This window comes from Heteronotia binoei, chromosome 5 (genome assembly GCF_032191835.1).
Source record: "Heteronotia binoei isolate CCM8104 ecotype False Entrance Well chromosome 5, APGP_CSIRO_Hbin_v1, whole genome shotgun sequence".
Taxonomy (NCBI): domain Eukaryota; kingdom Metazoa; phylum Chordata; class Lepidosauria; order Squamata; family Gekkonidae; genus Heteronotia; species Heteronotia binoei.
The window spans coordinates 14,776,975-14,803,515 of NC_083227.1; the positions used below are offsets into that span (position 1 = coordinate 14,776,975).

General features: G+C 45.6%; 1 protein-coding gene across 1 annotated transcript; it reads right to left on the reverse strand.

Moving 5' to 3' along the window:
* Positions 1-855: 855 nt before the first annotated feature.
* Positions 856-10,960, reverse strand: LOC132571734 (zinc finger protein 345-like). The gene is given in 4 exon segments (XM_060238530.1): positions 856-1,623; positions 1,692-3,280; positions 9,862-9,976; positions 10,943-10,960. Coding segments are annotated over 4 exon segments (2,490 nt in total).
* Positions 10,961-26,541: the final 15,581 nt, after the last annotated feature.

Consider the following 26,541-nt stretch of genomic DNA (forward strand, 5'->3'; position numbering starts at 1 on the left):
GGTGTGATGAAAGGGCAATTGTTTTGTGGATGTGCCCATTGTTTGGTGGGGCTTCCTGGAAGGGTAGTGATAAGGAAACTGGCTGTTGAATGTGACCATTGTTCTGTGTTAATTGCTGGGAAGGTTGGAAGGGTACTCTTTTCAACTTCTTTGGGCATAATGTACCATTGAAAGAACATTTTGTATCAGTTTTCTTTAAGATCTTGCCTTGCTGTGAATTTTATGTCCTTTGTCCATAGATTTTCTCATTGTTGAAATGGAATCTCTCTTCCAAAGTTTTGTGACTATTTCAACATACATGTCTTGACTTGTTTTGTTTCTGAATCATACCGTAATAGGAACTTGTAAATGTGTCCTAGCCTGGGCTATTGTTTTCAATATTATTGTTTCAAATTGACTCAGGTTCCTTAGTGTGTTTCCTTTATGATGTTTAACTTCTTTTTCCGCACTCTCAGCATTCAAAAGGTTTCTTCCCTGCACTTGAAGATAGCCCCTTTGACTAAATCTCTTTCCACACTCAGAGCATTCACAAGGTTACTCCTCTGTGTGGGTTCTCTGATGCTGCTGAAGATGGCTGTTTCTGAATGTCTTTCCACACTCTGAGCATTCAAAAAGTTTCTCCCCTGTGTGAGTTCTCTGATGAAGCTAAAGATTGCTACTCTGACTTAATCACTTTTCACACTCAGCATTCAAAAGGTTTCTCTCCTGTGTGTGTTCTCTGATGAAGCTAAAGATGGCTGCTCTGACTGAATCTCTTTCCACACTCTGAACATTCAAAAGGTTTCCCCTGTGTGGGTTCTTTGATGCCAATGAAGACTGCCACTGCTACTGAAGGCCTTTCCACACTCTGAGCACTTAAAAGATCTCCCTTGTGTGGGCTCTCTGATGCCGCTTAAGATTGCCACTGGTACTGAATCTCTTTCCACATTCTGAGCATTCAAAAGGTTTCTCTCCTGTGTGGGTTCTCTGATGCCGCTGAAGATGGCCACTCATAGTGAATCTCTTTCCACATTCTAAGCATTCAAAAGGTTTCTCCCCTGTGTGGGTTCTTTGATGCATCTGACATTCGCTATTGCTACTGAATCTCTTTCCACACTCAGAACATTCAAAAGGCTTCTCCCCTGTGTGGGTTCTCTTATGCTGCTGAAGATCGCCAATGCGTCTGAATCCCTTCCCACACTCTGAGCATTCAAAAGGCTTCTCCCCTGTGTGGATTCTTTGATGCTTTTGAAGATTGCCATTGCTACTAAATATCTTTCCACATTCTGAACATTCAAAAAGTTTCTCCCCTGTGTGGGTTCTTAGATGCTGCTGAAGATGGCCACTCTGACTGAATCTCTTTCCACACTCTGAACATTCAAAAGGTTTCTCCCCTGTGTGAGTTACTTGATGCCGTTGAAGACGGCCACTCTCACTGAATCTCTTTCCACACTCTGAGCATTCAAAAGGTTTCTCCCCCGTGTGAGTTCTCTGATGAAGTTGAAGATGGCTGCTCTGACTGAATCTCTTTCCACACTCTGAGCATTCAAAAGGTTTCTCCCCTGTGTGAGTTCTCTGATGAACTTGAAGATGGCTGCTCTGACTGAATCTCTTTCCACACTCTGAACATTCAAAAGGTTTCCCCTGTGTGGGTTCTTTGATGCCAATGAAGACTGCCACTGCTACTGAAGGCCTTTCCACACTCTGAGCACTTAAAAGATCTCCCTTGTGTGGGCTCTCTGATGCCGCTTAAGATTGCCACTGGTACTGAATCTCTTTCCACATTCTGAGCATTCAAAAGGTTTCTCTCCTGTGTGGGTTCTCTGATGCCGCTGAAGATGGCCACTCATAGTGAATCTCTTTCCACATTCTAAGCATTCAAAAGGTTTCTCCCCTGTGTGGGTTCTTTGATGCATCTGACATTCGCTATTGCTACTGAATCTCTTTCCACACTCAGAACATTCAAAAGGCTTCTCCCCTGTGTGGGTTCTCTTATGCTGCTGAAGATCGCCAATGCGTCTGAATCCCTTCCCACACTCTGAGCATTCAAAAGGCTTCTCCCCTGTGTGGATTCTTTGATGCTTTTGAAGATTGCCATTGCTACTAAATATCTTTCCACATTCTGAACATTCAAAAAGTTTCTCCCCTGTGTGGGTTCTTAGATGCTGCTGAAGATGGCCACTCTGACTGAATCTCTTTCCACACTCTGAACATTCAAAAGGTTTCTCCCCTGTGTGAGTTACTTGATGCCGTTGAAGACGGCCACTCTCACTGAATCTCTTTCCACACTCTGAGCATTCAAAAGGTTTCTCCCCCGTGTGAGTTCTCTGATGAAGTTGAAGATGGCTGCTCTGACTGAATCTCTTTCCACACTCTGAGCATTCAAAAGGTTTCTCCCCTGTGTGAGTTCTCTGATGAACTTGAAGATGGCTGCTCTGACTGAATCTCTTTCCACACTCTGAACATTCAAAAGGTTTCTCCCCTGTGTGAGTTCTTTGATGCACCTGAAGTTCGCCATTGCTGCTGAATCTCTTTCCACACTCTGAACATTCAAAAGGTTTCTCCCCTGTGTGAGTTCTCTGATGAAGTTGAAGATTGCAGTTCTGACTAAATCTCTTTCCACACTCCGAGCATTCAAAAGGTTTCTCCCCTGTGTGAGTTCTCTGATGAAGTTGAAGATGGCTGCTCTGACTGAATTTCTTTCTACACTCTGAACATTCAAAAGGTTTCTCCCCTGTGTGGGTTCTTTGATGCATTTGAAGTTCACCATTGCTACTGAATCTTTTTCCACACTCTGAACATTCAAAAGGTTTCTCCCCTATGTGGGTTCTTTTATGCGCTTGAGGATTGCTATTGCTACTGAATGTCTTTCCACACTCTGAGCCTTCAAACAGTTTCCCCGCTATGTGGGTTCTTTGAAAATAGCCACTCTCACTGAATCTCTTTCCGCATTCTGTGTGAGCTCTCTGGTGCTGCTGAAGATTGCTGCTGCTACACAATCTCTTTCTGTACTCTGAGCATTGAAATGGTTTTGCACTTCTTTGTCTTCTTTGGCGCACAAGCAGCTCTGGTCTACTTCTGAAGGACTTTCCACACTGAATAGATTTACTTGCCTTCATTATCCTGTGTTTGGGGAACTGTACATTATGCGGTCTTCCATTGCGCTTCTCAACCATAGAGCTCCGTTTTTTCCCATCAGGTCTGCCTTGATTACTGACATTTTCTTTCAAGTCTTCTTCTTTAACTCGAGCTGGCATTTGCTCATGAAGATTGTCATCCTCATTTCTGTGATCGCCCTCTGCTGTAATAAATAGAGAGATCCCATTAGCACCTGGGAGGGTTGGTAAGATCCAAAGGCAATTATTTGACTGCAGTGGGAAAGGACTGATGACCCATCAGCCTTATCTAGCTTTGCTGATTTTAACTGCCTCTCTCACCTTCCTTTAGAATATTTAGTATTTAAGAATACATCAACCCAGAAGGAGTTTCTAAGCCTCCAGATTTCAGGCTCCCAGAAGGCCTGTCTCCCATCCTTCTTACCAAGTGGGCTGTATGATTTACACAGGTCTCATATTGGCCAGGAACTCACAGGTACAGACCTCCAGAACCTCTACATCAGGGGTCCTCAACCTTTTTAAATAGGGGGCCAGTTCACTGTCCCTCAGACTGTTGGAGGGCCGGACTGCCGTTACTGTACAAGGCCGCGGGCCGTCAGTTCTCCGTCTTCTGCATCTCTCTCCCTTCCCCACACCACACACCCTGGCCTGGGAACTCACCTCACCTCGGTATCACCTCACACTCTGTCTCCGCCGCCTCAGCCCAGTGCCGGAAGTGTGCGTTGCTAACGCAAGTTTAGGTCGAACGTCACTTCCGGTCTGATTTTGCCATAACCCGGCGGGCCGCATAAACGTCCTCAGCGGGCCGCATCTGGCCCGCGGGCCTTGGTTTGAGGACCCCTGCTCTACATGTTATTGTACTCTCTCTTTCTTACCCCTTACTCCCCTGGCCACCAAATACTTGCTTCTGGGCTCCATTGTTCAATCCCCCCTGTGATAATGTTGCTGAACGCTAAGATTTGACAAAACTTTCTAATATTTTCCCCTACAAAATATGGGAAAATAACCAAAACATATCAAGCAGATAGATGGAAATCATTGTTCTACTGTGGCCACATAGCAGAAAGTAATTTTAAAAGTATGATGGGAGTAAGGTTTTATTATGACAATTAGTTCAAGAAGAATTTTAAAGTAGGTGCTGAACTGATATAATTTAGTACACCTTCTGGTGATGTCAGGGGTGTTTGGTGTTGGAATTCGCAATGATTTGCAGCCTCTTAAGAAGGCAGTCGTCTGCCCAAGAAACTGTCATTGGACCCAGCCATATTGGCAAACTATCTGCCTGTGTCAAACTTGCCTTTTCTGGGCAAGATTGAGAGGGCGGTAGCAGTGCAGCTTCAGGGCTTTCTGGATGAAGCTTCTGTGCTCAACCCTTTTCAATCCGGGTTTCATCCGGGTCACGGGATGGAGACGGTTCTGGTCGCCCTCACAGATGACCTCCAGAAGTATCTGGATAGAGGTGGTTCGGTGGTACTGATGCTTTTAGACCTGTCAATCGTCAGTTCGACACTGTCAATCGTCAGTTACTGACCCACCACCTTAGTGGTGCTGGAATACAGGGGTTGGCCTTACAGTGGCTCTCCTCCTTTCTACAGGGTCGGGGACAAAGGGTGGTGATAGGGGAGGAGCTATCCCGATGGCACCTACTTGTATGTGGTGTGCCACAAGGGGCAATTCTCTCCCCGATGTTGTTCAACATCTACATGTGACCCCTTGCCCAGATTGGCCAGAGGTTTGGGTTAGGATGCCATCAGTATGCCGATGACACCCAGCTCTATCTGTTGATGGGTGGCTGTTCCAACTCCTCCCTGGAAGATCTGACCATGGCATTACAAGCTGTGGCAGGGTAGCTCAGGCTGAGTTGACTGAAATTGAATCTAACGAAGACAGAGGTCCTGTATCAAAGTTGTGGCTGTCTGGGAGCGGAGGTCTCATTACCAACCTTCGATGGAGCACCGCTTACGTTGGCACCAAAAGTTAAAAGCTTAGGGGTATTCCTGGATTCCTCCTTAACAATAGAGGCCCAGGTGACAGCCACTGCCAACTCAGCTTTTTACAACCTTCAGCCGATAAGGCAGTTCGTCCCCTACCTTGAATGCAACGACTCGGCATCAGTGATCCTTGCCATGGTCACCTCGAGACCGGATTACTGTAATGCCCTCTACATGGGGCTGCCCTTGTCACAAACCCGGAAGCTTCAACTAGTGCAGAATGCTGCAGCCAGGCTGCTAATGGGCCTCCCTCTACAGGAGCACATTCAGCCTGTGCTGAAAGAGCTGCACTGCTTCCCATCGCATACTGGGTTTGTTTCAAGGTGCTGGTTCTTACCTTTAAAGCCCTATATGGCCACAGGGGCCTGCATACTTTCAGGACCACCTTTCCAGGAGAGCCAGTTTGGTGTAGTGGTTCAGTGCGCGGACTCTTATCTGGGAGAACCGGGTTTGATTCCCCACTCCTCCACTTGCACCTGCTAGCATGGCCTTGGGTCAGCCATAGCTCTGGCAGAGGTTGTCCTTGAAAGGGCAGCTGCTGTGAGAGCCCTCTCCAGCCCCACCCACCTCACAGGGTGTCTGTTGTGGGGGAGGAAGGGAAAGGAGATTGTGAGCCGCTCTGAGACTCTTCAGAGTGGAGGGCGGGATATAAATCCAATATCTTCTTCTTCCCCACATGTTCCCCAGAGAGCACTTTGGTCAGGATCACAAAATCTGCTCTCAAACCCTGGCCTCAAAGAGGCCAGGCTCACGAAGACCAGAGCCAGGGACTTTTCTGTTGTAGCTCCATGCTGGTGCAGGTTAGGGCCCTGCGAGAGCTCGCAGTTCCACAGGGCCTGCACCAGGCGTTTGTTAATTAAATCACAGGCTACAACAGACTCCGAAACAACTGGACCACCTCTAGCATGAACCTAAGATCTGTCTTCATATAGAGCATCCAACTGGAACAACAGAATAGCTAAACTTAATATAAAACAGAATAGGCAGCCATCCTTTTTATTAAACACACCTACCCTCTAAACACATTTACCGTCTAAAGATCAAGAGCGCATGAGATGTTTTAAAATACGTTTATGATTTTATGTCTCAATTGTATTTTTATAATTCATGGCTATACATGAATACGTAAGCCGCCCTGAGCCTGTGTTGGTGGGGAGGGCAGGATATAAATCTAAATAAATAAATGATTTAAGTTCCAGTCATTATAAGGTTAAAATATTTACCTGTTCTCTATTGTCTGCCTGACCTAGGAAGAGGAACTTGGCTTTCTGCCAGTGAAGAGAAAGCCTGGGAAAGAACTGTTTGTTTTGTTTGCACTATTGGTCAGATAGTCAGATGACTTCCTTTGTCTCGGTAGAGAGGTCAAGAAAAAGGAGAGGATCTCCATTCATAGCAATGTGCCTTCTTAGTGATAAGATGTAGCTTATAGTCTTTCTTATTTTCCTCCCAGTTTCCCCATCCCTGTAGAAATAAACTTTTGCTTTTTATACTAAAGAGCTCTCAATCTCATTTTGAGCCAACGATCCATTGAACTGTTTGGGATATAAAAATTGATTTTTCCAAACATTACCTCAAACATTTGGCATATGGAAATGAGTTGTGCTAATGATTTCTGGTACCCCTTTTTCCACGAAATGATCCCTGTTGTACCAAACCAAACATTACTGAGAACCAAATGAGAAATCCTCCATGGCTATTCCTTGCCTCTTCCCTTGACATAACCTGAAGAGTACACACTCTCAGCCAGCTCATTTTGGAAGGAAATATGCTCTTGGGATCCTCTTGAAGAACTCTCCAGCCTTTCTTTGGATGCAAGATCGTTGTTTGTCTTCACCAAAGTCTCTCTTATACTTCTGGCTTGTTTTGTAGAAAAAAACAGAGAGAGAGAGAGATAAAAAGATCAGTCTTATATGTGGAAGGAAAGAAATTAAAGTGTGAAAATTCTTCTGGAGAGCCAGTTTGGTGTAGTGGTTAAGTGTGCGGACTCTTATCTGGGAGAACCGGGTTTGATTCCCCACTCCTCCACATGCACCTGCTGGAATGGCCTTGAGTTAGCCATAGCTCTCACAAAGGTTGTCCTTGAAAGGGAGCTGCTGTGAGAGCCCTCTCAGCCCCACCCACCTCACAGGGTGTCTGTTGTGGGGGGAGAAGACATAGGAGATTGTAAGCCGCTCTGAGTCTGATTCAGGGAGAAGGGAGGGGTATAAATCTGCAGCCTTCTTCTTCTTCTTCATGCTCAAAGTCCACAATCTCAAATAGTAAAAAAGGGATTGATCTGTGAGGATTAGTACCCTAGTTCCAGCAAGGGTTAAGATGATTATTAAATGGCCTGGACCAACATGTGGGTGTTCATGATTTGAGTCTCCCTGCAGCAAAAATTCTTATTTTTTTCAAGGCCAGACTCCAGAATGTCATCATTGGTTAATGGTGAGAGCCTGTATCCAGTTGTATAACCAGGAGGGAGGGGGGATTAGGAGGTTACTGACAAGTACAATCCACTGAACTGGGTGCTGCTCAGGTACAAAGAGTATTGATCCAGGGAGACCCAGGCTTCAGTATTTGACAGGATCAATCCCAGATCAGAGGCAGATGCTGGTAACGCCATCCAGAGGGGAGGGTGTGTTGTAAAGGCCAGAGAAACGAGGATCTGGCCACTTCCAGAGTCTCTCGGAGGGTCTCATCCCCACCTTGACCTCCGGCCAGGACACCTTCTCTGGGATGGCCACAACACTGGCTTCAGTTGCCCCTGGGCAAATACACACACATGAACAACACAAGAAGCCAGGGCCTGTAAGACTGAACTCTTTAGACTGGCCGCTAACAGTTAAGGGGAGGCGGCTATTCCACAGCACTGACAATCTAACCAAAACCAATATAACTGTATCTAAAGAGCGCTAATAATATCTAGTAATACTAATGAATGTAGTGCAAAACAACAATCAGAAACATCGACATACATCTTGGTCTTTTGCTGGTTAAATGTGTATGAAAATGGTTGTTATTTTATATTTTTGTCTTTTAATCTTACGTTGTTTTTAACTGTTGTTAGCCGCCCTGACCCCGTTAGGGGAGGGCAGGATATAAATACGATAAAATAAATAAATTCGATATTTTGATTTATGCCTCATCACAATGGCAGCAATTTACACCTTGGGCACCGATGAAAGGTCCTTACCTAGAAAGGCCACATTCCCGTAGTTCTCCAGCATGACTTCCCTGTACAGATCTCTTTGTCCCGGATCCAGCAGGGCCCACTCTGCCTCCGTGAAAGAGACGGACACCTCCTCAAAGGAAAAGGGACACTGGAAGAAAAAGCAGATTCCCTCGTCAGAGATCACCTCAGACAGAGTTTTCACGCTGGAGGGGAGTAGTCTGGGAGGGTAGATGGTGTAAGGCTTGCTACGGGTAAAGGGGATGGCAATCAGAGGATTTCTCGCCCTGTCACCTTGTAGAAACTGTAGGAGCAAAAGCCCCCCAAGAAAGAATGGGGGATCCTGCTCAAATCTCTACCTGGACTGGGGGGGCAGCAGCCACGTCCACTCCTCTGAAAAGATGACGGCTCAACAGCATCTCTTCACTGCCTGTTACTGAGACGAAGAAAGGCAGGGTGTTTGCTCTTATTGTTTTATTGGTCTACTAGTCATAAGGCCCGTTATGAAGAGAAATACAATGGGTGCTAGAAACTTGTTGTGGGTGAGTGTCATGGCATTGGGAGCAGTGTCATTTCCTTATCCTTCAGAGAATGCCGTTTTCTTACACACAGTAGCTGGCTGCACTTCCACTAAATGAAAGTTAACATGCACACACACACACACACACACACACACACACACTCACAAAGCAGCCAAAATAAATACAGTTTAAAAGCACACACCTTTGTGATCTCACTGGGGCAATGTACTCACTGGAGTTGATGAATGTAACCATCAGCTGTATTTCAACCAACTTCTTCAGACTTACAGGAAAATGAAAGCAGAGCAACCTAGGAGGTGGAGTTTTCTTCCAAACAAACAAGGACGGTGCTCGCTTCTCTTCCTTTTGCACACTCATCAGGAAGACCCAGGTGGCTCTGCCTACTCACCCTGCCCATTCAGCTTTCCTCTTAGTCTCCCATCCAAATATCTCAAATCCACCTCCTTGCTTAGTCACACTAAATATCTCTAGCAATAAGCACTGAGAGGAAAGTAAAGGCAGCTTCCACAGTGGCCCAGTCTTAAACATAGGACTCCATACTCTCTGTCACCCTCTGTACCTAGAATAAAAAGGATGCCCCTAGCCAATTGAAGGAAGGCTTTCTGTGTTTCTTTCTCTCCTCCTCCCTTCCTCAGCCAATGGAGGAAAGGTTTTCTTTCTCTCCTCTGTGAAGCAGTGCCTCAGTCCTCAGTCAATGGAACACAACAGACCTTGAGTGGTAGTTGATGGGCCAATGCTTGATGGTGTGAACTCCACAGCCAATGGAAGCCTTGGATTTGACTTCACCACAGGGCTTTCCCATATACAGAATTGTAACCCACCCTGAGATAGCTTGCAGGGGAGGGTGAGATAGAAATCCTGTTAACAACTAAATAATAAATAAATGAATATTTTAGTTAGTGGGAGGAATCCTAGTCCAAGAATCTGTGTAGTCTCCCTTTTAGACACATCACATCCAGTGGACAGTGAATGTTGAAAATTAACTCTGTGTTTTGTGTAGAAATATTTTTCCCTGACCTGAACTCTCTACCCATCACATTCACAGGGCGCCCCAAAGGCATCCAAGCATAATGAGGCCTTACCACAGAAGAGGGCATCTTGGGCACTCTCCACAGCCTGCACCTTCTGTACTTGCTCCAAGGAAGCTCTTCCCACCTCAGGGATCACAGCTTCCATTTTCACAGATGCTCCCCACATCTGAAACAGCAGCAAAGGAGAGGGGTAAGAGGTGGAATGGAAAAGAGACCAAGGAATGGATCCTGCCCCACTCCCAGACTCTGCACCATCTATCAGAAGACCTGGTGAGTTATCTGGAAGCATAAGAAATCCTCCAGTCGAAGAGGTTGCTGCAGGAGGTTGTTAAATCTCCCATTGGGATGATAAACATTTGGACAAATATCTGGCAAGAAAACATTGGGATAAGGCCCAGTATCATTGCTTGAATCGGACATATCGGAGGAAGTCCCCTCACCTGTTTTGCCTGCCTCTTCTCCTCTGCCTGACTCAGGAGGAAACCTTCAGCCAGGGCCACTGCTTGGGAACTGGTCTCCGGCCCACATCCTCTGACCCAGCACTGCATTTCCTGGGGCAGGAGAGTCAGGAACTGCTCCAGGATCACCAGGTCCAGGATCTGCTTCTTGGTGTTTCTCTCTGGCTTCAGCCACTGGCTGCAAAGTCCATGGAGCTGAATAGAATACAATCCGAGAGAGGTCACTGTAATGGACAACATAACAAAAAATGCAAGCTAGTGACCAATTTACTATGAATTATATAGAAACCAGTCCAAATGTCCAAAACATGTACATTCAAGTCCCAAAGTAGTGTGGTGACAAGCCAATCGATTAAGTCCTTGTTTCTTTCCAGTCTTCATCAGACCTGGACCAATATTGGTCGAGGACCTGCCTACCTGAAGGACCGTCTCTCCCCATATGAACCCCAGAGAGCACTGAGGTCAGCTGGGAAGAACCAGATGACTATCCCCGGGCCGAAGGAGGCAAAACTAAAGAACACCTGTACACGAGCCTTCTCCATTGCAGCTCCACACCTATGGAACCAGCTCCCGGAAGAAGTGCGGGCCTTGCGGAGCCTCGAACAATTCCGCAAGGCCTGCAAGACCTTCCTTTTTGGGATGGCCTTCACCTAACTGAACAATTGATAATTCACCTTAAGTGATTCCGCCATAGTATTTACACCTAATAGAGTAGCACTAGGATTGTTAATTTTAATTGGAATGTTTTAAATGAATGTGATTTTAAAACTTGTTGTATTTATTGTATGCATCGATGCTGTTAGCCGCCCTGAGCCTGCTTCGGTGGGGAGGGCGGGATATAAATAAAATATATTATATTATATTATTATATTGATTCAATTATATAGATTCTTCACATAATTTTTAAAAAAGGGAATGCAGAGGGTTTCCAGCAGCAATTTCACATCAGCTACAGCTCAGTATGAGGCTTCTTGCGCTCTGCTTCCCCTTTTTAAAAAATTACTTAATCGATTGACTTGCCACCACACTACTTTGGGACTTGAATGTACATGTTTTGGACATTTGGACTGGTTTCTATATAATTCTTAGTAAACTGGTCACTAGCTTGCATTTTTTGTTGTGAAGTCCACGGAGCTGGCTGCAAACCACTCGGGGCCCATCAGCCTCATGGTAGCGGAACAGCCAGAAGCGTTGGTAATGTCCACCTGAGGCTCTGAATAAAAATGGGTTGGTCTTAAAGGTGTTCCTTGACTCCTGCTATGTTCAACCACTTCAGACCATTCTGTACCCTGTTGCATTCTGGGCCACTGCCTACCAGCTATGTGTGGCTCTGCTCAGCTATGTATGGCTCTGCTCACTGTGCTGGATTTCTCCTCTGATGAAGTGTGCTTAAGAGCACACGAAAGCTGATGTTCTGAATAAAAATGGGTTGGTCTTAAAGGTGTCGACTCCTGCTATGTTCAACGGCTTCAGACCATTCTGTCCCATGTTGCATTCTGGGCCACTGCCTATCAGCTCTGTATGGCTCTGCTCAGCTACGTATGGCTTTGCTCACTGTGCTGGATTCCTCGTCTGATGAAGTGTGCTTAAGAGCACACGAAAGCTCACGTTCTGCATAAAAACGGGTTGGTCTTAAAGGTGACACTTGACTCCTGCTTTGTTCAACGGCTTCAGACCAACCCGGCTGCCTGCTTGGATCGATGCATGGCCAGTTAGCTCTGTCGATTGAACTCCCGTCTTTGCAAATCTGCTTGGTGAGGAGGGGAGGGGATCATGACGGCTGCTCTATCCCAACAAGCACACCATTCAAAGAGGCATCAGAAGGATGCAGGGCTAGCTGGCTGAGTTCCAGCTTTTCCAGCCCTTCTTGATGGGGAGGGGAGGGGAAGAGCAGGCAGCTGCTTTACCTCAGCGATTCAAAGAGGCGCCAGGATGACGGAGGCTCCATGGACTGAGCGCCTTCCTGCCTTTGCAGATTTGATTGGTGGGAAGGGGAAGAGGCCAGGGAGGCTGCTCTACGTCAGCTCTCCAGATTTTTTTGCCTACAACTCCCATCAGCCTCAGCCATTGGCCATGCTGGCTGGGGCTGATGGGAGTTGGAGGCAAAAAACATCTGGAGAGCTACTTTTGGCCACCCCTGCTTCTTGAAGAGACCTGAGATCAAAGAGGCACCAGAAGAACCAGCTCAGTTGACTGAGCTCCTGCCTTTGCAAACCTGCTTAGTGGGGAGGAGAAGAGGCCAGATGGCTGCTGTTACTGGAGAGCCAGTTTGGTGTAGTGGTTAAGTGTGCGGACTCTTATCTGGGAGAACTGGGTTTGATTCCCCCACTCCTCCACTTTCACCTGCTGGAATGGCCTTGGGTCAGCCATAGCTCTGGCAGAGGTTGTCCTTGAAAGGGCAGCTGCTGTGAGAGCTCTCTCCAGCCCCACCCAACTCACAGGGTGTCTGTTGTGGGGGAGGAAGGGAAAGGAGATTGTAGGCCGCTCTGAGCCTCTGTCCTTGAAAGGGCAGCTGCTGTGAGAGCCCTCTCCAGCCCCACCCACCTCACAGGGTGTCTGTTGTGGGGGAGGAAGGGAAAGGAGATTGTAGGCCGCTCTGAGCCTCTGTCCTTGAAAGGGCAGCTGCTGTGAGAGCCCTCTCCAGCCCCACCCACCTCACAGGGTGTCTGTTGTGGGGGAGGAAGGGAAAGGAGATTGTAGGCCGCTCTGAGCCTCTGTCCTTGAAAGGGCAGCTGCTGTGAGAGCCCTCTCCAGCCCCACCCACCTCACAGGGTGTCTGTTGTGGGGAAGGAAGGGAAAGGAGATTGTAGGCCGCTCTGAGCCTCTGTCCTTGAAAGGGCAGCTGCTGTGAGAGCCCTCTCCAGCCCCACCCACCTCACAGGGTGTCTGTTGTGGGGGAGGAAGGGAAAGGAGATTGTGGGCTGCTCTGAGACTCTTCGGAGTGGAGGGCGGGATATAAATCCAATATCTTCTTCTACTCTAACAAGCGCACAGTTTAAAGAGCCCACAGAATGAGGTGGAGGCTGGCCAGAATGGTCGAATGAGTTCCTGCCTTTGCAGAACTGTCTGGTGTGGAGGAGAGGAGGCCCCTCGCGGGCTGGATTAAAGCCCTGGGCTGGCTAGGTGTGGCCCACGGGCCGTATGTTTGGCACCCCTGCTCTACATAAATCCCCGCAACCTCTCCCTCCCAAGGCTCTGCCCCCAAACCTCCAGGAATTTCCCAGTTTGGAGCTAACAACCATCACGGAGAAGTGAGCTCTGTATCTTAGAGACCCCGTGTAGGGTTGCCAATCCCCAGGTAGGGGCAGGGGATCCCCTGGTTTGGAAGCCCCCCCCCTACTTCAGGGTCATCAGAAAGCAGGGGAGGGGAAGGAAATGTCTGTTGGGAACTCTATTATTCCCTATGGAGACTTATTCCCATAGGAAATAATGGAGAATTGATCCACGGATATCTGCGGCTCTGGGGGGGGGGCTGTTTTTTTAGGTAGAGGCACCAAATTTGCAATATAGAATCCAGTGCCTCTCTCCAAAATGCCCTCCAAGTTTCAAATGGATTGGACTAGGGGGTCCAATTCTATGAGCCACGGAAAAGGTGCCCCTATCCTTCATTATTTCCTATGGAAAGAAGGCATTTAAAAGGTGCGCGGTCCCTTTCAATGTGATGGTCAGAACTCCCTTTGGAGTTCAGTGATGCTTGTCGCATCCTTGCTCTGCCTCCGACCCATCCGTGTCCCTCTCCAAACAAAAGGGACCCAGCTGATGCCTTTCCCAGAATTCTTCCCCCCTCCAGTTCACCCCATTGCAAGGATCCCTGCCCCTCCTTTGGCCCAAGCCCCTCCGGTCGCCCCCCGGCAGTTCTCCCCCTCCCTCTCCTTTTGCATGTTTACCTCCTTGCCTTTGCACCGAGAATCCAGCTTTTGCAAACGGGAAAGCTGCGGAGGCTCCGGTGGAGGGATTCAGCCCGGAAGGTCCCTCACTCTTAATGGTCCCCCCCTTCCCCGCCAGCAAACGCGCACATAAAAGCCAGCCAAAAAGGCTCTCCTTACCCTAAAGCAAGCGGCTCCCTGGTAAAGCAGCAGTACTGCAGTACTGTGGTCTGAACTCTCTGCTCAGGACCTGAATTCGATTCCGGTGGAAGCTGGATTCAGGTAGCCGGCTCGAGGTTGACTCAGCCTCCCATCCTTCCGAGGTCGGTCAAATGAGTACCTGGCTTGCTAGGGGGAAAGCGTAGACGACTTGGGGAGGCAATGGCAAACCACCCCGACAAAAGACTGCTGTGAAAACATTGTGAAAGCAACGTCACCCCAGAGTCGGAAACGATTGGTGCTTGCACAGGGGACCTTTCCTTTTCCTACCCTAAAGCAGATCACAGCCACGACCCCCTCCCTCCCTCCCTCCAGGACGCTGCCCGTTTTATTGCTCCCTCCCAATGGCTGAGCCCCCCCTCCCCTTCTTAGGGAAATCTCGCCCCCATCAATCACGTGTCAGGGAGTGCCGCACTGGCTTTGCTCTTTCGTACACGTGTTCCTCCCCTGCACCCGAATCTAGAACGGGGATTCCTTCCCCTGATGCGCATCAGCCTTGCCTGAGCATTACAGACCACCCTCCCCTGTTCAGGAGTAAATGGGATGATGTAACCGGTTATAGCTTTGATATGTGATACAACTGAAATCCAGAATTCTTTTAACAAATTTACAGTGCTACCAGCCATGTAAGAAGTCGACCTCCTTCCCGCCACCTTTCCAGCAATAGGGAGGATGTTCTGATGATATATGGTGTAATTTTTTGGGTGTTATGCACCACCTCAATAGTATTTTATAACTTAGTCTTTGAATATTTAAGGAGGAAGAGTGAGAAGACCAGATAGGATGCCACTGATTGTTAGTAAATTGTGTTTTACAGTCTAAATGCCATGGGCGCTGATAAGAGGGAGGGTGCCGTTTGGAGAAACTAACTGCACTTATACTCCTGTGAGCATTGGTTTCAGATAATATGAAGCGAATGATCAGATGAAGGCTGACACCAAAACATGGCTTTGTAAACCTAGGGAACGGGTTATAAGCTGCACTTCATATCAGCTACACGCATAAAGACATTGCCTTAATTTTCTGCAAAGTAACCTTGACTTTATTGGCAACATCATTATTGATTTGGAGAGGCTTTCCCCCATCTATCAGGACTTTGCACCTTTTGGAGTCTTCTGAGTGGGCTCTTTCATTGAATTGTAAATTGGCAGTAGCCTTTATGTAAATGTATATTGTAAACTGCAGGAATGTTTGTTGTACATTATAAACTATGTAGTGCTGAGCACTGAAGATAGCGAGGCATCCTGCATTTATTGCATCTAGTTTTCAGAAGTATATTCTGCAAAAGGTTTCAGCATTGTTCAGAAACTTCACATAACTAATTTATTCTTTAGTAGAACATGGTTCTCTCCTGTTTCTAACTTCAGTGTTCGTCCCTCTTGGTTTGCAAATCCCCAGGTGGATCTCCAGTTTGGAGGCCCTCCCCCCACATCTGGGTCATCAGAAAGCGGGAGGGGGGGGGAGGAAAATGTCTGCTGGGTGTGGGCGCTCCATTATTCCCTATGCAGACAAATTCCCATAAGGTACAATGGAGAATTGATCAACTGGTATCTGGGGCTCTGGAGGAGCTGTTTGTTGAGGTAGAGGCACCAAATTTTCAGCATAGCATCTGCTGTCTCTCCTCAAAACACCCTCCAAGTTTCAAAAAGATTCGGCCAGGGGGTCCAATTCGATGAGCCCCCAAAGAAGGTGCCCCTATCCTTCATTATTCCCAATGGAGGGAAGGCATTTCGAAGGTGTGCGGTCCCTTTTAACTTGATGGCCAGAACTCCCTTTGGAGTTCAATTATGCTTGTCACAACCTTGCTCCTGGCTCCACCCCCAAAGTCCCCAGATATTTCTTGAATTGGACTTGGGAACCCTGTTGCTCCCTCCCCACCGATTGGCCCCTCCTTTCTAGGGAAGGCTTCCCTCAATCACGTTGGGGAGTGCAGCGAATGGCATCACACTTTCGTACATGTTCCCTCACCCACCCAACATCTATGCCAGGGGTTCCAAGTCAGTTGAATTCACAGACACTCTCCAGCTTTTACAATCGTTGTACAGCAGTTGGAGCCTCAGAGATCAAGTCAGGTTCAAAATGTTTCTGTGCTAAGTGTCTAAATACAAATTTGAAGGCAATACTGGGTATTCCATTATTGAATTCAAGGCTTTATCTAGTGTACTGCAGCCTGAAGAAGGCAAATGAAATTCTGCATTCTCAGTAGTCTCACATAAAATATGGCTAAGAACTTTACAGCTCCTACACATCAGGCCAATAGTTTCAGCCTATGCCTTCAAAAGTGATGGGCTATTTGGGATCACTTCATTACGGTTTTAATAGAGATCTGATATTAGACGAATGGGTTACCCTAAACCAAGGGTTTCAACATGTGGCCTGGGGGCCAAATCAGGCCCCCAGAGGGCTCCTATCAGGCCCGCAAGCAACTGGCTGTCATCTGCTTCCTTCTCCCTCTCTCTTGCTTCTTTCTGCATCACAGCTTGCTTTGACAGGCTTGCTCAATTGCTCAGCAGCTACAGAGCAAAGTCTCTATTTTCTCCATTGGCTGAGGCTGCTCCCTGGGGAGGAAGCAGGGGGAGAGATAGCTTGCTTTGCCAGGCTCTCTCAGTCACACAGCAGAACTACTGAGCCAAGCCTCTCTTCCTTCTATTGGCTGAGGCTCCTCCCCCTCCTGGTCCCCTGGGGAAAGAAGAGCCAAAGTTTCCTTTGCCTAGTTCCCTGGGTCACACGGGAAAGCAGTGTTCCCTCTAAGCTGAGTTAGCGTGAGCTAGCTCACAGATTTGTAGCCTCCAGCTCACACCTTTTTGTCTTGGCTCCGGAAAAATGGCCCCAGTGGACACTAATTTAACTCACAACTTTAATGTCAATAGCTCACAACTTTAATGCCAGTAGCTCACAAAGTAGAATTTTTGCTCACAAGACTGTAGCTTAGAGGGAACACTGCTGGAGAGATACAGAGAAAGCACTTTTAAGACCCAACTACACACAACTACACTTTTAAGACCCAACTACACACAAAAATTCTACTTTGGGGGATGGGGGGGTGGGCTCCCTCTGGGTGTCCTGCTCCCCCAGGGAAAGTGTATGCGCAATACATCGCCTCTCCTTTCCCGGTGTAGTGAACGCTGCGTGGTCACTGTCTGGCTATGCCTGGCAGATGGTCACTGCAATGGCCTCTCCTACATTACTGCATCCGTGGCAACACCTTCTCGCTGCCTCCCCCCCCCCCCCGTTTTTCACAGAGTTTGCCACATTATGGTGCGATCGAATGTCCGGCGGTATAACCGGATGGGCAGGCTGGGCTCACCAACCTTGCCAGCTAAGAGAAGGAAAACTCTAACATCAAGCCCGGGCAGACAGAGCTCATTAATGTAACACCTACCACCTGGAGGACTCGCTGCCGGCGTCCCGGCTTACTGGGCCATGGCAGATGACCTCAAGGTGAAAGGGTGGAGCCAGTACTGCGCACACTGTGCCTCACCTAAAAATTCCTCTGCGCAGGCCTGAAGGGTATCCACATCCACAACCCACTTTTCCCTGCAGCCACTGTGGCCGGACCTGCCTGTCCCGCATTGGTCTTATCAGCCACCAGCGAGCCTGCAGCACACGTGGACTACTGCACCTTTCGTAAATCTTCATTCGCGAAGTCAAGCCGAGAGAGAGACACACAAACATATATTGGCCACTGTGTGACACAGAGTGTTGGACTGGATGGGCCACTGGCCTGATCCAACAGGGCTTCTCTTGTGTTCTTATGTGACACAGAGTGTTGGACTGGATGGGCCATTGGCCTGATCCAACAGGGCTTCTCTTATTTTCTTATATGACACAGTGTTGGACTGGATGGGCCATTGACCTGATCCAACAGGGCTTCTCTTATGTTCTTATGTGACAGAGTGTTGGACTGGATGGGCCATTGACCTCATCCAACATGGCTTCTCTTATGTTCTTATGTGACACAGAGTGTTGGACTGGATGGGCCATTGGCCTGATCCAACAGGGCTTCTCTTATGTTCTTCTGTGACACAGAGTGTTGGACTGGATGGGCCATTGGCCTGATCCAACATGGCTTCTCTTATGTTTTTATGTGACACAGAGTGTTGGACTGGATGGGCCATTGGCCAGATCCAACAGGGCTTCTCTTACGTTCTTATGTGACACAGAGTGTTGGACTGGATGGGCCATTGGCCTGATCCAACATGGCTTCTCTTATGTTCTTATGTGACACAGAGTGTTGGACTGGATGGGCCATTGGCCTGATCCAACATGGCTTCTCTTATGTTTTTATGTGACACAGTGTTGGACTGGATGGGCCATTGGCCTGATCCAACATGGCTTCTCTTATGTTCTTAACAAGTGCTAATGTTTTACTTCAAAGGGTTTTTTTTTAAAACTGTGTTTTTCTGTGCCCCTTATAAAGTTTATATCTCTGATACCTAATCTTAAATAGATACCCACATGGCCCAGCCCAACATGGCCTGGCCTGACAAGGTCTCATTTATGTCAGATCCAGCCCTCATAACAAAGGACTTCGACACCCCTGCCCTAAACACTCAATGCCTTGACAAGAGGAGTCTTGGGAACAACTCCTCTGTTTCCAGCATGTCCTATCGAGTTCAACAAGAATAGCAGCAGGTTTTACTGGGATTCCCCCCTTCAGAAGAGGTTCATTCCTTAACTGGCAATGGTCCCTACAGACTGTTATCTGAGGAGATTCCACGGTGTTCATCAAACTTCACCAGAATTCTTTCCTCCTCCCCTTCTCACGTAGAAGAGCCAGCAGAAGTTTGCGGAACTCATACTTTTTACACATTATCTCTTAGCATGTGGGACATAAAACCCCTCCTTAGAAGGGAACAAGAAAACTTCTCCATTTTTCTCAAAGAGACATAAAACCCCTCCTTAGAAGGGAACATAAGAACATAAGAGAAGCCATGTTGGATCAGGCCAACGGCCCATCCAGTCCAACACTCTGAATCACATAAGAACATAAGAGAAGCCATGTTGGATCAGGCCAATGGCCCCTCCAGTCCAACACTCTGTGTCACATAAGAACATAAGAGAAGCCATGTTGGATCAGGCCAACGGCCCATCCAGTCCAACACTCTGAGTCACATAAGAACAAAAGAGAAGCCATGTTGGATCAGGCCAACGGCCCATCCAGTCCAACACTCTGTGTCACACAGTGGCAAAAATTTTTATATATACACACACACTGTGGCCAATAGCCACTGATGGACCTCTGCTCCATATTTTTATCTAAACCCCTCTTGAAGGTGGCTATGCTTGTGGCCACCACCACCTCCTGTGAATGAGGAAATTTCTCCATTTTTCTCAAAGGTGAGTATCCCACGTTGATAGATCTTGATCAGTCCTGCATCCCAACCCCGGTACCGGTCTGTGGCCTGTTAGCAACCGGGCCGTGAGTTGTATAATTATTTCATTATATATTACAATGTAAATAATAATAATACATTGGATTTATATCCTGCCCTCAACTCTGAATCTCAGAGTGGCTCACAATCTCCTTTACCTTCTTCTCCCACCCACAACAACAGACAACCTGTGAGGTGGGTGGAGCTGAGAGAGCTCTCCCAGAAGCTCCCCTTTCAAGGACAGCTCTGTGAGAGCTATGGCTGACCCAAGGCCATTCCAGCAGCTGCAAGTGGAGGAGTGGGGAATCAAACCTGGTTCTCCCAGGTAAGAGTCTGCACACTTCACCACCACACCAAACTAACAGAAATAAAGGGCATAATTGTATCATCCCAAAACCCTTTAACAGAGGTATTATGGGATGTAATTTCTTTCTTCAGACACCCACTTCCACACACTGACAGGAGTCTAACGCCCCCCGCCCCTTTTCAGGTATGTTACCAACCCTAATGCAGATATCGCTCCAAAATAAAGAAGGGAAATGGAAAGAGAATTTTCCCAGTTTGTGCCACAAAGGCATAATTGCAATGGAGGGATTCAAGGGGGACTCTAAAGAGGAAGAGGTGGGGAATAAGCCTTGACCTAGGGTTTAGTCTAGGTCATTTACAGCTCATGGAAAAGGGGGTGGTGGTAGTGTTCAGAGCAGGAGGAGGAAATCTTATTCTCCCTCCTGATTCTCTCTGAAAGAATACGTGGATGGGAAGGAAAAACCAACTGGGACTGGGGAATTTGTAGAAGAAGAAGAAGATGATATTGGATTTATATCCCGCCCTCCACTCCGAAGAGTCTCAGAGCGGCTCACAATCTCCTTTACCTTCCTCCCCCACAACAGACACCCTGTGAGGTGTGTGGGGCTGGAGAGGGCTCTCACAGCAGCTGCCCTTTCAAGGACAACCTCTGCCAGAGCTATGGCTGACCCAAGGCCATGCTAGCAGGTGCAAGTGGAGGAGTGGGGAATCAAACCCGGTTCTCCCAGATAAGAGTCCGCACACTTAACCACTACACCAAACTGGCTCTACACCACTACACCAAACTGGGGCATTTTGTGCCCCAAAATGTTCACCTGTCAACAGTACGGATGCCGGTTCATTTTCAGAATACTGGATGTTGTGGCGGGGGGGGGGGGGGGGGGGAGGGGTTGGCCCCTTAGAGCTGACTGAATTGTTGGTTTAGGGGAGAGAAGCATCTCCTTTCCATTCAAATTAATCCTACTGCCAAAATGCTTTGGCCTTCAAAGTAGTGAGACCCCAAAAAATTCACAGCAGGCTGAAATGGGGAGGGATTAGGGTTGAGAAATGTTTCTCTAGAACTCCTTATCAGGTAAAAATGTGAATAAAGGATGCCGGCTGGTTGCACTATGCAGCAGAGAGGTTGGGGAGATATGTCATCCTTAACTTGTCTACTTCTTCATAAGATTTGGGAAAGGAACTGTTAGGAGTTAGATTGGCGGAAGTAGCAGGTTTCACAGAGGAAGGGAAGCACTAAAAAGGCCCTCCTTTGTGTAACTACGTCCTCAGCCCTTCTGAACCTCCCAATGCCAGATTGCTTGAAGAACATCAGCAGAACTAGCTGCAGGAAAGCTTCACCCTTGCATGTATTCTCTGAGGAACATGAGTCAGATCTGTGCCTCAGGCTCTTGCCACACACTGAGCATTGACGAGTTTCCTACTCTGGGTGGATTCTATGCCAACAGAGAGATCACTTGCTCCTTTGACTAGCAGAGCCCATGGCCCATCCTTGCTCTCTTGCCTGTGGGATCTTTCTAAACTTAAGAGAAGCCATGTTGGATCAGGCCAATGGCCCATCCAGTCCAACACTCTGTGTCACATAAGAACATAAGAAGCCACGTTGGATCAGGCCAATGGCCCATCCAGTCCAAAACTCTGTGTCACATAAGAGAAGCCATGTTGGATCAGGCCAATGGCCCATCCAGTCCAACACTTTGTGTCACATAAGAACAGAAGAGAAGCTATGCTGGATCAGGCCAATGGCCCATCCAGTCCAACACTCTGTGTCACATAAGAGAAGCCGTGTTGGATCAGGCCAATGGCCCATCCAGTCCAACACTTTGTGTCACATAAGAACAGAAGAGAAGCTATGCTGGATCAGGCCAATGGCCCATCCAGTCCAAAACTCTGTGTCACATAAGAGAAGCCATGTTGGATCAGGCCAATGGCCCATCCAGTCCAACACTTTGTGTCACATAAGAACAGAAGAGAAGAGACTTCCGGGGAGGAAAATGGCGGGCTGAGTTGTCTCTCACATCGGGAGCAAGCTGAAGATCTTGTTCGGGGTAGTGGAGGGCAATCTAAGCCCACTGCCTACCTTTCTCAGTGAGAGAAAGGACCAAGACATGCACTTAAAACTTTGGAAGAGATTTACCTTGGCTGAAAAGGAACCCTGAAGGGGGTTCCTTTGAGGCTTTGAGGGGTCTCAGAAGTTTGCATAGTTATCGTCTGCAAGATCTTTCAGAGTCATCGATTTGGCATAAGCCCGTCAAGATCCTAACCTTCTGGGACAATTCTAAACAACTAAAGTTTTGGAAGACCAGTGGAACTTGGATAAGTGAAGAAAAAAAGGTACAGAAGCTCTCTTTTCACTCCGGAGTTATTTACAGACTAAAGGGATATATTAAAGGTGGGAAGAAAGGGAAAATATAAAACTTGCAATTAGAAGAAAGAAGTTGAGAAGTTGGGACTGTTTTAATACAAAAGACAGTGTTAAAAACTGCTAAAATTCGAAAAGGAAATTTAGTTGTGTCTACTTGCAGTTTGCGGTTTCCTGAAATGTAAATAGCCACGTTGCACTGGAATATTACTGGAATAGTTCTTCAACCCTTCTGAGCAAGACAGGAAGTGCGTCAAGTATCGTGAGATTTCCATGAGAGTTGAAGCTGATACAGACAGGAAGCAGTAAAGAAAAAAGCCTACTCTACATCATAGAGAAACATCGGCAGCCATTGCTGGGAGGTCCGATTTAAAATATTGTTTTAAAAAGAACTGGGACTTTAAAAATTGACAGAATCGACGGGAAAGAGGGTAAGAGGACAAGATCTATTGACTACATTACTGGTGGGCTCCTGGGAGGACTTTAAAAGGGGGAAAAAAATTTTTTTAAAGGGGAAAAATCGCGGCCGCCATCTTGGAATTTTTGAAGGCTTTTTTGATAAATATCTTGGCTTTGGAGGCTCAGAAACCAGCGAAAATAGGCTTGCTGGAAAGGGCAAGCTCTGCTCTATTGAACCTGACTGTCAAATTTCAAATTGGTGAAACTAAAAATTTCGTCATTTTTTAAAGGGGAAAAAGTTCTTTAAAAATATATATCTGGGCTTGGGAAGCTCAGAAAAGAACAGAACAAAGACTAAATAAGAGAGAAAATTTAGACCTTTTGAACTTGGTAGCCAAATTTGTAAATTGTGAGACGGAAATTTTTGGTATTTTTATTTTATTTCCCTGCTTCTTGCCTAAATGTCAGAGCCCAGGCAGCCCCGAACAATAGCCCTCTCATTAGAAAAAATGCAGGACCAAATGGAGGCTATGGAAGCCAGGATTATGAAAGGAGTTAATAAAATGATGCAAGAAATGAAGGAAGAACTTATTACAGTAATTAAAAAAGAAGTGGATGACCTTAAAGGCCAAATTGGGAAAATAGACAAGAAAGTACAGGAAGTGGAGGAGAAAGTTAAAGTACATGATACCACCTTGCTGAAAGTCCAAGAAAAAGTGACGATCCACGAATGCAAATTAATGGAAAATCAGATACGCTTGAGAGGAGTACCTGAGGAAGAGAATGATGATCTGAGAGGATATATAATAAACATAATTGCAGAATTCTTAGAAGACGACCCTGACAAGACTAAGAATATGTATGATCATATGTATAGAGTCAATTCGTTACACGCCAAAAAAAACAACTTACCAAGAGATGTTGTTGTAAGATTTATGACAAAGGAAATGGTGGGAAGGATCATTAAGAAAAACTTTGAACAGTCATTGATAATAAGAGGTAGCAGAGTGAGAATAATGAAGGAGCTACCCAAAGAAGTGATAAACGACAGGAGAACATACAAAAAGTTGACAGAAAAACTGAAAGACAATGGCACAAGGTACAGATGGTTAATCCCTGAGGGTTTGAGCTTTGAACTTCAGGGGAAGAGAGTAACAATTACAAATGCTAGAGAGTTGAGGAGATTTTTTGAAGAAAATAAAGAATTTGCACCATGATGGATTACAAATTACTGTCTTGGAATGTTAATGGACTAAATTCACCACAAAAAAGAAGGGCAACTTTTCATTGGATTAAGAAGCAAAATTGTAACATAATTTGTCTGCAAGAAGTCCACATCAAACAAAAGGATTATAAATTTTTATGGAATAAACAATTGGGAAGGGAATTTTTTTCATTAGCCAAACAGAAAAAAAGGGGAGTAGTCATTTATGTTAAACAGGACTTGGAGCCAAAACTGATGTTTAAAGATAAAGATGGAAGATTTGTAGCAGTGGAAATAACATCAAATGGGAAAAAAATGTTGTTATTGGGACTATATGCACCTAATGGTGCAAAAGATGTTTTTTTTAAGACATTATACAACAACTAGATGAGTTGACCTACGATCAAATACTCTTAATGGGAGATTTTAATGGAACAGTTGAGAACTCATTGGATAGATCCGGAGGGAAAAAAAATAGTGTGAAAGAAGGGAAATTGCCAAAGTCTTTCTTTGAGTTAGTTAAACAGGAAAATTTGGAAGATATATGGAGAAAGTTCAATCCTGAAGTGCGGGACTATACTTTTTTTTCTGCAAGACATAAGACCTTTTCTAGAATTGACATGCTGTGGGGAACTAGAGACTTAGGCCTTATAACAAAGAAGATAGATATTTTGCCTAAAATCGGTGCCGACCATAACCCAATAATGTGGATTACAAAATTGTCCAAAAGACTGAGAAGATGGAGACTGAATGAAGATTTGCTACAGAACAAAGAAACAGTGACTTTCCTAGGAAAAGAGACTAAGGAATTTTTCCAAATGAATGATAAAGAAGATATTGACTTCCAGACGGTCTGGGATACTTATAAAGCAGTAATGAGAGGGTTGTTGATTACATTGAACAACAAAGATAAAAGGGAAAAAGAAAAACAATTATTGGACATTCAAAATGAAATAAAGAAAAAAGAAGGTGCGTTGAGGAAAAGACCAGGGAAAAAGAAGATTCTAAGGGAAATATCAATATTACAAACTCAACTAAGACATTTACTAAACAAAGAAGTGGAATGGAACTTGAAAAGGCTTCAGCAGAAATCGTTTGAAAGAGCAAATAAGACGGGGAAATACTTGGCGTGGCAGCTGAAAAAAAAGAGAGAAAACAAAACAATTAGTAGAATTGTAATAGATGGAAGAGATGTAGTTACTCAAGAGGGAATAAAAAGAGAATTTTTTAAGTACTATGCCAAGCTGTTTAAAGGTGCTGAAGTAAAGAGAAAAAAGATAGATGAATACTTACAGAAAATAAAAATTGAGCCTTTAACTGAAAATATGAGAAAAATTTTGAATGACCCAATCGAAAAAATAGAAATTGAAACAGCAATTAATGTGATGAAGAATGATAAAGCTCCCGGGCCAGACGGTTATACAGCTAAATATTTTAAAATTTTCAAAGATGAATTAATACCAAAATTACAGAAGCTGATGAATGTAATAAGAGCTAAAGGGAAGGTACCAAATACATGGAAGGAAGCTGTTATTTCTTTGATACCTAAAGAAGAAAGAGACGTCACAAATGTGAAAAATTATAGACCAATTTCACTTTTGAACAATGATTATAAAATATTTACAAGAATTCTGGCGGAACGACTTAAGCAATATCTGATAAATTTTATAAAGGAGGACCAAGCTGGTTTTCTCCCCAAAAGACAAATAAGAGACAATATTAGAACTGTTGTAAATATTGTAGAATACTATGAAAGACATCCAGAAAAGGAAGTAGCACTATTCTTTGCGGATGCAGAAAAAGCATTTGACAATTTAAATTGGGACTTCATGTTTGCAGTGATGGAAAAAATGGAGCTTGGAGAAAGTTTTATAAGAATGATAAAGGCAATATATTTTGAACAAAGGGCAAGGTTGTGCATCAATGCAGATCTTACAGACGAAATGAAAATTAGTAAAGGTACTAGACAAGGCTGCCCGCTTTCGCCATTGTTGTTCATAATGACTCTTGAAATTTTACTGATGCAGATCCAAGATGAAAAAGATTTAGAAGGACTACAAATAAAAGGGTATACCTATAAATACAGAGCATTTGCGGATGATATAATGTTTATAAATGAAAATCCCTTACAAGCTACACCGTTGTTGCTAACGAGAATACAAGAGTTTGGGGAGTTGGCGGGACTTTACATAAACAAAGAAAAATCAAAAATTTTATGTAAGAATATGCAGAAAAATAGACAACAAGAACTACAAAGACTAACGGGTTGTGAAGTTACCTCTAAGGTAAAATACCTAGGGGTAGAGATAACAATGAAAAATATTGATCTGTTTAGGAACAACTATGAAAAGCTCTGGCGCAAAATAGAAGAAGATATGCTAAAGTGGAACAAGCTCAATTTGTCATTGTTGGGCAGAATAGCTGCAGTAAAAATGAATATCTTACCAAAGATTATGTATTTGTTTCAAACTATCCCCATTGTGAAAGATGCTAAGCAATTTGATAAATGGAGAAGAAAAATCTCGGAATTTGTGTGGGCCGGGAG